The 11,887-nt window shown below is 48.0% G+C and overlaps 1 protein-coding gene across 1 annotated transcript in view; it reads right to left on the minus strand.

Moving 5' to 3' along the window:
* Positions 1–9,195, minus strand: part of LOC103265637 (biorientation of chromosomes in cell division protein 1) — a 19,934-nt gene extending 10,739 nt beyond the window's left edge. Inside the window, exons 1-3 of the mRNA XM_021715138.1 lie at positions 9,090–9,195; positions 8,889–8,951; positions 7,565–7,767 (exon numbers count right to left, since the gene is read on the minus strand). Coding sequence (XP_021570813.1) covers positions 7,565–7,767; positions 8,889–8,951; positions 9,090–9,195 — 372 coding nt within the window. The remainder of the gene's footprint in view (positions 1–7,564; positions 7,768–8,888; positions 8,952–9,089) is intronic.
* Between the last annotated feature and the right edge of the window lie 2,692 nt (positions 9,196–11,887).

Consider the following 11,887-nt stretch of genomic DNA (forward strand, 5'->3'; position numbering starts at 1 on the left):
GGGCGGCAGTGAAGACGGTCTTGCAGGCGGTGGGAGAAGCGGCAGAAACCGCCGGCTCGATTCCAGGCGCGCTCCGGCTGGCGTCACCGCTGGCCTTTGCATTGTGGGGCGGGAAGTTTTCTGCAGCCATCTCAGGCTTTCTTATAGGCGGCGGTCTGGCCCACGAAAACTACAACTCCCGGCAGGCTCCGGGCCCACCGGGCGCGAGTTCGCGGGGCAGTATGGGAATTGTAGGCGCGGGCCTCGTGATTGCTGCTACCTGGCTGGCCTTCCCCGCCCACTCACTGCAGTCTTCCTGCTAAATCAGCACATCCCAGCAGTGCCTGATTGTAAGAATTCTATGCGGAGCTGATTAAAAGTAGAGATTATGGGCTGGTCGTGATTGCTTCCAGCAGTTTGGGAGGCCGAGAAGGGATGATCGCTTAAGCCCAGGAGATCGAGACCAGCCTAGGCAACATAGCAAGTACTCTCTACAAAAATTTTTTTACAACTACCCAAGCGTTGTGGTGCGCACCTGAAGTCTCAGCTACTCGGGAGGCTGAGGTAGGAGGATCACCTGAACCCAAGAGGTCGAGTGAAAAAAGAATCGATTGCCTGGTTTATCCCTTAAAGATTTGGATCCAGTATTTATGGGCCAGGGCTTTTAACATGCACCCCCATGTCCTCCTTGAACAACATGATCCGGGAAATTTGAAAAACAGTGGACTAGTAAAATTTCTGTTTTGCAAAAATGTGTGAGCCTCCCCCCACTTTTTATTTTAATAGCAATACATACTCACGTAAGAAAATTGGAAAATAACAGAAAAGTGTGAATAAGAAAATAAAAGTCTTAACTTAAGTCTCTCTATGTATGTGGATATCTGCCTGAATGTTAAATATTGTCAATAATAATTAACCAATTTTGAGTAATTGAAAAATGTCAGGCATGTTGCTATGTACTTTACTCACACTACTTCACAACAGTCTAAAAAGCAGGCACACATTACTATTACTGCTTTTTTACAGATGCAGAAATGGAAGCACAAAAAGCTGTTCCCCTGATCACATATGTAGAGGCAGAAGATAGGATTTGAACCCAGGTTTTCAGAATTCAAATCTTGCATGTTTAACCTCAGGTATTCTACATCCTGAGAGGTGGCTGGTATCATACAATAGCCTTTTCCATCCTGATTGTTTTTTTTTTTAAGGTTGCCATTGAAAGCCCGCAGCTGCCACCCCTAAGCTTTCTTCCTTTCTTCTTTTTGCCTGTTATTAGCTCAACTCCTGCCCTCAACCCTGGCACTTATGTCTGCTATTATTTCTTCATCTTACATAAGCAATAGAGGGGATGTAAATAATAAATTCTGCAATGGCCTTGGCTCCTGGGAAGAAGCAGAATACGCAGAGATCCAGGATGCTGTCCACACCAACACTTACTACTCAAAGTTTAAATGCACCCTGAAAATAAATATCCAGGTGTTAGATGATGCTCACCCTTTAACATCAGCTCATTCTCAGTGGTTAAGTTAATGACCAGCCTTCTCTCTCGAAGACTCACCATCCTTGAGATGACAACGTCAGTTCCTAATAGTTGTCCTTGCACTGATCACTTAGCTTCAGCCTCAGGGGAAGTCCAGTTCAGGCTGCCTTGGTCCCAGGTTCATTGCCCTCCAAGCTCCCTGTTGCTCTTAGCCAGTCTCTTCTCCATTTTTGGCACCACATTTTTACTCTCTTTCCTCAGGGAAAGCTTTTCTGATCCCCAGACCTAACCTGGTCTTTTCTCCCCAATAAAGACTCTCAGAGCCTCATTATTGTGGCAGTTATTATAATTCAAAGTGAATCATTTATAGGCTGATTGGCTACCTGTTTCCCTTGCTGGAGTGTGAGGTTCAGAGTGGGGAACATGACTTGTGAATCACCGTGTCTCCAGATCTTAACACAGTAGTTCTTAGCTCAAAGTGAGTGCATGGATTTCTGTCTGTTTCCCATGGCCGTGAGACAGGGTCGGAGAGTGTGGGGGGTGGGGTCACTTGTGGCCACACTCTTCAGAAAAGGAAAACCACTATAGCAGGAGATTGTGAATGAATCTGTCCTGACCTCATGGGTAGTGATGCTGGACATGGGAGATGGGCAGCAGCAGATGGTTCGTGCTGTGGCAACCTCACTGCCATGGGGACCCGTGTTCTGTGAGAAGACACTTCACCCTGCATTGATGACCTTGCCTCTGGAATTGATAGAGGGTGGGGTGAAGGGGCGGGGGGAGATGAGGAGCAAAGGTGAGCAAGTCTAAGGGAAGCTTATTATTTAACCGAAGCTTAGAATAGGAGGCCTTCAAGCATACAAAATGCACTCCCCACCAGAGGAGAGACATGTAATACACACCAGTGACCATCAGGGGGCGCCGCTGCTGCATGAATAATCCAGAACATTTAAAAATGTGCAGAATATCGCTTTAACGTTGTCCTAGGTACTAACTTCGTTCTCAGGGATCTTTTGGGTAACCGACCATTCTTGCTTCTCAATGTTTAACCTTGTCTGCAACAAGTTGCTCGAACCCAGTGAATTGCACATATTTGGAGCTGGAATATTTCTTGTCAAAGACTATATGAAAAGGTCGAATCTTCACAAGACCAAATCACAGGAAATGGAAAATAAATAAGATCTGTAGTTTGCCAAGGGTATTTGAAAAAGTAGCTAAGCGCATGGACTTTTTGCATTCAGATAGCACCGAATTGGGATCCCAGCCCCTTCACTTCGGAGATGGTGAGTGTGGGAAAGTTGCATCACCTCTCTGAGACTCAGTTTCCCCACGATGGTGCAGAGGATTGCGTGCCATTTTAGCAATCTACTTTAGCATAATTTCTGGTGCTTAGAAAATGCTTAATAACGTATTACTGTCACAAATTTATATTTGGGTAAGTAGTGTATTTTGATTCACCTCTGCCTCCCCCACAGCCTCTGATTTCCATGAAGGCAGGGATTGTCTATTGCTTTTCTCACCGCCTCCCTAGCATCTAGAACAGTGCCCAGTACATCAAGCTCTCCATAAATGTATGAAGAAAGGATGAAAAACAAATGAAAATGAATGAGTGAATGAGAAATTTGCTCTTCCAAGGGTAGGATAAAGCCTTACAACTTTCAATACTGCTCTGAACCATGCGTCAGAATATAGTCACTATTCATAGGGGTCAGGTGCAGTCTAAGGATCTGCCCCTATTATATGACTAAACTGGAATAAGAGGCTGGGCCTGGGAGCAGGCCCAAGGGTTAGAGTACAGTCTGTGAGTTGCCTTGGTAACCTTCCTCTTTCTAATCTAAGATCTTACTCCTCAAACAAGAGCATTCCAGAACCCTAAGAGTGAGCCCAGGGCTACATGTAGACATCACAACCACTTGGGTAGACTATTGTTGGTCCTTACTCATGTTCATGGGGTGGCTCTTTTCCCCCCTGACTCTCTCTATTCATCCAAGGAGCCATGCAGTTCTTAGGCTGGACAGGTGTTCATTTCTTAATTAACAGCATCCGGAGTTTCTTGAGGTTGACTGTAGCGTATTGGCTACATCTGCACTGTCTGATCTCTGCTTCTTTGTTTGTTTGGTTCTGATGCTTTCCAGCATCTCGAATGACAGGTCAGATCCAACACACTCTAAGAAAACAGGGCTTTAATAAACAGGCATCCTCAGCACCAATCAGTACTCTTATGACTTCCATCTCTCCTACCAAGTGTGCATCTTGGACAAGATTTCAGGCCATTTTGATCACATTGCCATTTCAAATGATTATTAGTCAAAGATGTCTAGTGAAAGAGGCAACCTGATATCATACAGAGAAAAGAATAGGAAGCTTAGAGTTTGGTTTGCATTTGGATTTAGCACCTCTGCTAAAATCTTTGGAGGTGGTGGGTGTGGGAAAGTTGCATCACCTCTCTGAGACTCAGTTTCCCCATGATGGTGCAGAAGATTGAGTGCCATTTTAGCAATCCATTAGCCAATCTGAACCTTGGTTTGCTCATCTGTAAAATGGGGATAATACCTACAGGGTTGTCATGAAAATTAGAGATAATATATATGCAGAACTTGGCACACAATAGACCTCAATAACTCATAGCTGATCGTATGGCCTTGATACAACAGCCTAACGTACATGTAGCTGAGCCTTGCTAGACATGTAGCATGAGCCAGAGATAACTCTTGGGTGTTTTTAAGTCATATAGATTTAGGATATTTTTGTTATCACAGCATTACCTGACCTAGTTTGATTTGTCTTTTTAAATAAAAAGCGGTTTTATTTAGTGTTTTGGAAATGTGACAACAAAATAATTGCTAAATACCCATCAAAACAAAATATAACCCAAAAAATGACATGTTATATAACTGATAATTTCCAAGCACAACAGCATTTATTAAGTTTAAAAAATAAATTGTATTTTTTTGTGTGCTTTTTCCCCAGCTTTGACTACCTGGATGTCTTTGGAAGCTTAAATTCCTTAAGAAAATTCCACAGCTATAGCTACTCCTACAATGTGACCGAGTGAGGTTAAGATCCTACACCCATATAGAAATTAGCTGGGCATGGTGGCTCACACCTGTAATCTCAGCACTTTGAGAGGCTGAAGTAGGAGGATCACTTGAGCCGAGGAGTTTGAGACCAGCCTAGGCAACATAATGAGACCTCATCTCTACCAAAAAAAAAAAAAAAAAGAATTAGCTGGGTACGGTGGCATGTGCTCCCAACTACTCAGGAGGCTAAGGAGGGAGGATCACTTGAGCCCAGGAGTTAGAGCTGTGGTGAGCCATGATTGAACCACTCACTGCACTCCAGCCTGGACAACAGAGTAAAACCCAGCCTCAAAAACAAACAAAAAAAAGAGAAAGACATGTCTTTCCTTGGGGATCTGAACAACTAGCTCCCTAGGAACTTAAAAAACAGGTGCTCTCATTGGGACCCTTCTAACATGAGGAAAATGCAGCCCTCGTCTATCCCAATTTGGGACAGGTTCTCTAAGTTCTTCACGTGACTACCAAGATCCTGGTCTAACCTGATTAACACACGCCCATCTGCCATGGACTTGGTTGCCCGGCATCTCAACGCCCTTCTTATTCAGAGAGAATTCCTCACCCTCCTAGACTTGTTAGGAGTCAGAGTCTTCTTGTGGATGGTGGAAATGCCTGATGCCACTTTCCCAGCCTGCTTTGCCGCTCTGTACAAGACCTCGGCCAGCAGAGATGGAGCCACAGCTGCGGTGCCGGTGTCTGTCTATAGCAGCTGCAGCAGGGATGTGGCTGGGCTGGTTCTGCATTGAGAGTGTCGGCTGTGATTCTGGCTATGTGACTTTTTCTTGCCCGTTTCCCAAGCTTAGGTATCCAGCCTTCCTGACTATTCTGTGAGCCACCCAGAGTCTATTCAATGAATTTCCTTTCTGCTTGAGTCACCCAGAGTCCGTTTATGTTGCCTGTGATAAGAGCCTCGGAGCAATCCAGCTGACTGGAGGTCAAGGTGAAGCTGAATGGAGGGGAGAAACTGGCAAGCCTCACCTGACGTCCCTCCCTGTTCACAAGTTTGCTTCTCCAGGAGCAGCTCTTGTGTGTCTTACCTCAGTGCAAGCCACGATGCTAGGTGGGGCCTTCCAGTCAGACTGGTGGGGCCTTCCAGTCAGCCTTTGGGCATGCGAACCTTACTTTCCTTATCTGTAGAATGCAGAGAATAATAGGACCTTGTTGGCCAAGCGTGGTGGCTCACACCTGTAATTCCAGCACTTTGGGAGGCTGAGGCAGGAGATTGCTTGAACTCAGGAGTTTCAGACCAGCCTGAAACATAGTGAGACCTTGTCTCTACCAAAAAATCAATCAATCAATCAAAGAATTAGCCAGGCATGGTGGAACATGCCTGTAGTCCAGCTGTTCAGGAGGCTGAGGAGAGAGGATCACCTGAGCCCTGGCAGTCGAGGCTGCAGTGAGCTGTGATTGTGCCACTGCACTCCAGCCTGGGTGACAGAGTGAGACCTCAATTCCAAAAAAAAAAAAAAGAAAAATGGCCTGTTAAAAGAAAAAACTTAACACATATTAAATGTATAGAGTTTAATTAAGCAGAGACAACTGACGTACTGGGCAGCCTTCCCTACCAAAGCAGGCCAGAGAGACTCCAGCGCAGCCACGTGGTGGAAGAAGATTTATGGACAGAGAAAGAAAAGACATACATGTGGAAACCGGAAGTGAGGAACAGACACAGCCAGATTGGTTGCAACTCTGCATTTGCCTTTTTTGGGCCCAGTTTGAGTAGTTGGCTGCCTGTGATTGGCCCAAACTCAGAGATTGACACGAGAGTGGGTTAGCCTGTTTACACATTCAGCTAGGTTGCAGTTTACCTTGTGAAAGGTTAGAGAAACCTCTAGGTCAAACCTGAAATGTGCAAGAAGACCACTTGGGCTAAACCTAATTTAACAGACCTTACCCATAGGGTGATGTGAGGAATGTATTGGAAAGAATGTGCTGGAGAGAGTTCTAGGAAGGAGAGAACAAAACTCCAGTGTAAGCAATGACACATTACTATTATGCATATAACTTGCATGAGTATCTCCAGCTGGGAAGTCTTGGTTGATGTGACAGGGTAAAATGGCTCCTTGAGAGATCACAGATCATTCCTCTCAATTCAGACCCATCTGAGATTGCTGCCCAAGAGATCAGAGACCCCAGCCTTGAAGGAATGACAAGATGACTGGTGGGCCTTATAAAAGAAGAGGAGGGAAGACGATTAGAAATCATTTGATTCAACACTCTCGATCTATGGCATTCAGAGAGGGAGGGCCACTAACCCACAGTCACACAGCAAGTCTGAGCTTGGGTTTGGAATGTCGACCTTTTCATCCTGACATTGGGCTGTAATCTGGAGGGAGAGTCGTGCTGTAACCCAAGTTTGCAAAAGCGAACTGAAAATAGGACAGTTCTCTCTAGAATCACCAACTCATTTCATAACAATCTGTGACCAACTGATTCTCATTCCTTCCTCGAGAAAGACCCCTAGAGGGCCCTTTTCCTTTTCTTTCTCAGCGATCTAAAATAGCTTATTGAGGAAGGGTGAAAAATTGCTGAATTGATCTTTTTAAATGAACAGGGATCTGAACCAAAGGCATTTGGGAGTGGAGAACTTTCTCATCCGAGGGGCTGCCAGCGCCTCCCCCCAGGCTGAAGTGCTCCCTTGTTCTCTCCGGCTCTGCCCCAGATTCATGGGCCACTCTCCGAATCGTTGGCAATTTCCTCTGTACTGTCCTGACAACCTCCAGCCATGAAATTAAAAAGCTAGTTACCAAATCTTGTTCCTAACGGCTCTGTCCTTGCCAGCGATTCCACAGAGAAATCTGGAAGAAGGAGCCTCCACCTCGCCTGCAGTGGACTCAGATGCTGCCTGAATGACAATGGAATTCGCAGTGGGAGGAGGCAGAGGGAATGTGCAGTTTTGCAGGGAAGGAATGAATGAAAGGGTGAACTTTGGGCTTTCCGTGGAAAAATTCCAGCATCTCAGCAGAAGCCCTGGTGCCTTCATTCCCAGACCTGCTCCAAAACTCCTAGCGGGCGCATTTGCCCGTACCCGTGCCCCCTGGTCCTGGGCCTGGGTCCAGAGTTTGGGACTAGAAGGCTGGAGGTTTGGAATTTGGAAGAGGAAGCAGCGCAATTTGGAAGAGGAAGTATCGCCAAACTGGGGCAAGCCCCAGGACGCCAGCTCACCTAGCCAACTTGCCAGCCACGCCTGCTCCCACTTCACATGTCTCCTCTGGATGCAGACATCATCCCCTGCCCCAAGGAATTTTAAGAAATCCTCAAAACCCAAGGAATTTTAAATGCCCTTAATTAAGAAAAAATGTCCTAGAGGACCACTGTGGTGTGGCCCAGGGTGACAGGGGTCCCTGGGCTACAGGAGGGTGAGGCTTAACCTTGCCGCTGTCTGTGTCCCAGTCCTTGGCCTTGGGACCTACGCAGAGCAAGGCATAGGCACAAATGCCTTCAGAGAGCTCTTTGTCCTGCCCTTGCCCTGTCTGGGCACGAACTTACAGACTGTTCTCAGGCTGTGCAGGGGATGCAGGAGAGAGGGTTGGAGCCACAGTCTCTAGGCGCAGGCAGAATGAGGGTGGAGTCCAAGTCCAAGTCTTTGTAGCCAAGAGACCTTGAGTAAGTTGCTTGACCTCTCTGAGGCAGCCTCCTCATCTGTAAAATGGTAATCACCATGGTGACAGCTCAGAGGGTGGCTGGCCAATGAAACAAAATCTTGTGTGTAAAGTGCTTATCACATTGTCAGTGCTCAGTCTCTGGTGCATCTTGGAACTAGTCTTGTTGCTGGACTGGCCTGGTATTGAGGGGTCCCTGGGGAGCTATGTTGGCCCCCGTTATGTAATGCAGCATGTGCATTCACTCACTCATTCATTCATACACATGTTCATCCAGTGTCTTTTATGTGCTGCCCCACGCTATGAGTTGGAACAAGAAGAGGAAGTAGAAGGTAGCACAGTGCCTGGAGCTCACAAGCAAGCAAGCAAGCAACAAACAAACGAACATGCAACATCAAGGTCGAAATCATTTTGGATACAGATAAGTGGGTAGTCAGAGAAGGCTTCCCTTGGGAGGTGGCACTGAACTGAGCAGAAACTTCACAAACAAGAAGGAGCCAGTCACACTCAGGCCTGCCAGGTGAGGGTCCCCAGGGCAAAGCAATACACAGGCTTGGAGGTGGGGCCAAGTCCACTGTGGGACCCCTGGGCTGATGATGAGCCACAAAGGGAGGCCTTGTAAGGGTGCGGACTATACCCCAAAGGTTCTGGGAAGCTGAGTGTCCGGAGCAGGAAGGACCAGCACTCTGCCCCGAGAATCAGTGCTGGATTGGAGCCCAGCGCATGTGCGGGGGCATGGCTTGCTCTCACCAGAGTCTCCCCGGAGGCTGGCTTCCTTGCTTTGGCCTTCTCTTTGCTGTGCATGGGCCATGCCTGTGCATGAAAGGGCAGGTCTTCAGGACGATTCTGCAGCACTGCCAAGCTCAGCGTTTTCAAGCATGGCCCACCCTCTCAAAGTGCAAGTCTCCCCAGCCTCGGGGGAGGGGGAAGTAGGCACCCTGTTGCCCTCACCACTCCACCCATACATGGAGCACATTGGTGTCACTAGGGTCCTGCTGATGTTGGGGACACCTGTCCCATGCAGGGCCTGCTGGGGGCATTCATTGGGGAGCTCCATGGTGGCCCACCCTCCGTACCCCCAGGCTGAGCTCACCTCAAGACCAAGCCACCCCTGGTCCAAACTGGGCCAGATGAAAGTACTGCAGCACCCTTGGGGGTCCCAAGACCTGGTCCCAAGACCTGGCCAATTCACAAAGCGCTGCCCCTTCCTCTCCCTAGGCCACGCAGTCAAGGGCCCTCTGTGTTAGGGAACCTGAGACTCTATCTGTTGAAAGGGAGCTGAGAAGTTAAGGAGCATTTAACACAGCCTTGTTCATTCATTCATTCATGCATTCATTTGATAAATGTTTGTCATGCACCTACTATGTGCCATGGATTATATTGGTGCCAGGTTATAAACTAAATACAGGGGACTCTGGAGAACAAAATAGATATGATTCCAGTCTTCGTGGCTATCAGTATTCTTAGGGGCTGAACAAACACAAAACAAACGAACCTGTAAATACGAATTTCTGAACCATGGCATATGAGAGAAAAGACAAGAACAAAGCATGCAGCCTGCGTTCCAGGTCCAGGTGTGGGCAGGCCCAATCAAGCAGCACAGGTACCAAGGGCTCAGTAAGAGCAGAGTCACAACGCAGTCTGAGGGACACTTACAGATACCCAGAGAGCCTGCATCATGGATGAATTTCATTATTCATAATGACTGCCAATAGAAATACATGGAAAAACCATGCTGTAGAGAAAGTTCAAAGTCTGGCTAGCATGCGATTTGCTGGCGAATCCTGGTGTTCATGGATGATCTGTTGACTGCGTTTGTAAATGCAAAAGTGACAATGATAACATTTATGGGGCACATCTGTGACAGGCACTGTGGCAGGCATGGGACCCAGTGATAAGCACCCACATGTTCACTGGCACCTGCAAGTGACTGTGACCCCTCCTCCTCCCACATGCAGGAAGTCCCTCATGGGGACCACCAACTGGCCAGGTGGCATATCCTAGGCTGTCACCTGGAAGTGACTGCACCCCCCTACATGCAGGAAGCACCTCCCAGGGACCACTGCCTGTGAGATGGCACTTTCTGGGCCATCTCTTCTATTTTGTTTTGGGATTTGACCTTGTCACCAGGTTTCTGTCACGATTCACCTGGCAGCGTTCTGCATGCTGTTCATTCTGCAACAAGTTAGGTTTTCACACGTGATGAAGTCAGTTATACCCACGTCCTGCTGAGACAGACACGGAGAAGAGGCTGGCGTGGCCGAATGAGCTCTTTTTAGATGAGGAAGCAGAATTCGTGTTTGAGACGAAAGTGCTATTCCTGTCTCCAGGCCTGTTTTGTTCCCAGCTCGGTTTTAAGCTGTGTCCTCTTCCAAGGCAAACCCTTCTCCCCTTCTCCGCCTCCTCCTCCTTCCTCCAAGACCTCCCTCCTCTCCTTCCCCTCCTCCCCCCACTCCTCATCCCCGCTTTCCTCCTCCCTCTCATGATCTCTTCCCCATCCTCCTCTCACTCCTCCTTCCCCTTCGCCCCTCCCACTCCACAGATCCTCCCTCCTCCCTTTCCTTTCCTCTCTTCCCCATCCTCCTCCCACTCCTTCCCGCCTGTCCTCTCACTCAGCTCCTTGCCCATGTCCCCTTCCTTCCCTTTATCTTCTCCTCTCCTCATCTTCCTCAGGCCCCCTCCCCCTCATCTTCTTCCTCTCTTCTCCCCCTTCCTCCCTCTCTTACTTCTCCACATTTTAAAATCCCTCCACACCTCTTTGGCTTTTGGTTTGGGATGTAGACGTGACCAAAAGATGAGGCTTAAAGACCACAGATTCCCTGTTTCCACATGGAGGGGACAAGCCTTTTGCTTCCTGCCCTCCGCCTACCCTCGGCTTGCCACTCCCACCCCCAGCTGGTTTTGGTGCAGAAGTTTCCTCTCACTGAAACTGACCTGTTCTCTCAGCCTTGCTCACTGTGTGAGAAGGTTCCCTCCACACTCCAGGGAGAGCCAAGCGTCCCAACGGCAGAGCAATGCACGTGGCAGGAGGACCATGGACTTTGGCATCACACTGACTCGAGTCTGTACCCTGGCCCTGCTCGAGATTTGTGGATTTGGGTAAGTCAGTCAACAGTTCAAATCCTCTGCAGGCAACGATCCGACCTCACACAGCTGCTTTCAGGATTAAATAAGCTAGCATGTGGGTAAGTGGTTGGTGCAGATAGAGATGTCCTACAAATATTAGATCTGTCTTCATCACGTGTGAAAACCTACAAATGTTAGACGTTCCCCCAGTTCACTTCAGCGAAGCACAACAGCAAAGAAAACTATCCAGGAGGAAGAAGGTGAAGGTGTTCACAATCCGGAATCTGGTCAACGCCGGCTTGGTCTCTGGTTCCTGGTCTCAGGAGTTGTCTTTAGGACTAGTGACTTGACCTCTCTGAGCTGCAGTCTCCTCATCTGTAAAATAGAGTTATCCAGAGTACCCCTGGAAGATTGCACTCGGCATGGTACTAGACCATGCACCTGTAGCAATGAACCTTGTGGCTGGCACAAAGAAGGCGCCAGCATTGTGGCCATGGCAACTATGGCCGAGCCAAGGCCACAGACATAGTACCCTTCGATGGCATCAGGAAGACCTCTGTACCAGCCTTAGAAAAATGATGAAACACTTTGGAAATGATGAATGATTTCTACCAAGTCTTTTTTTTTCTTCCTGAGGTAGGTTCTCACTCTGCCACGCAGGCTGGAGCTCAGCGGCCTGATCA

This window comes from Carlito syrichta, unplaced genomic scaffold, assembly GCF_000164805.1.
Source record: "Carlito syrichta isolate Samal-C Ts95f unplaced genomic scaffold, Tarsius_syrichta-2.0.1 Scaffold306712, whole genome shotgun sequence".
In the NCBI taxonomy this organism is placed as follows: Eukaryota; Metazoa; Chordata; class Mammalia; order Primates; family Tarsiidae; genus Carlito; species Carlito syrichta.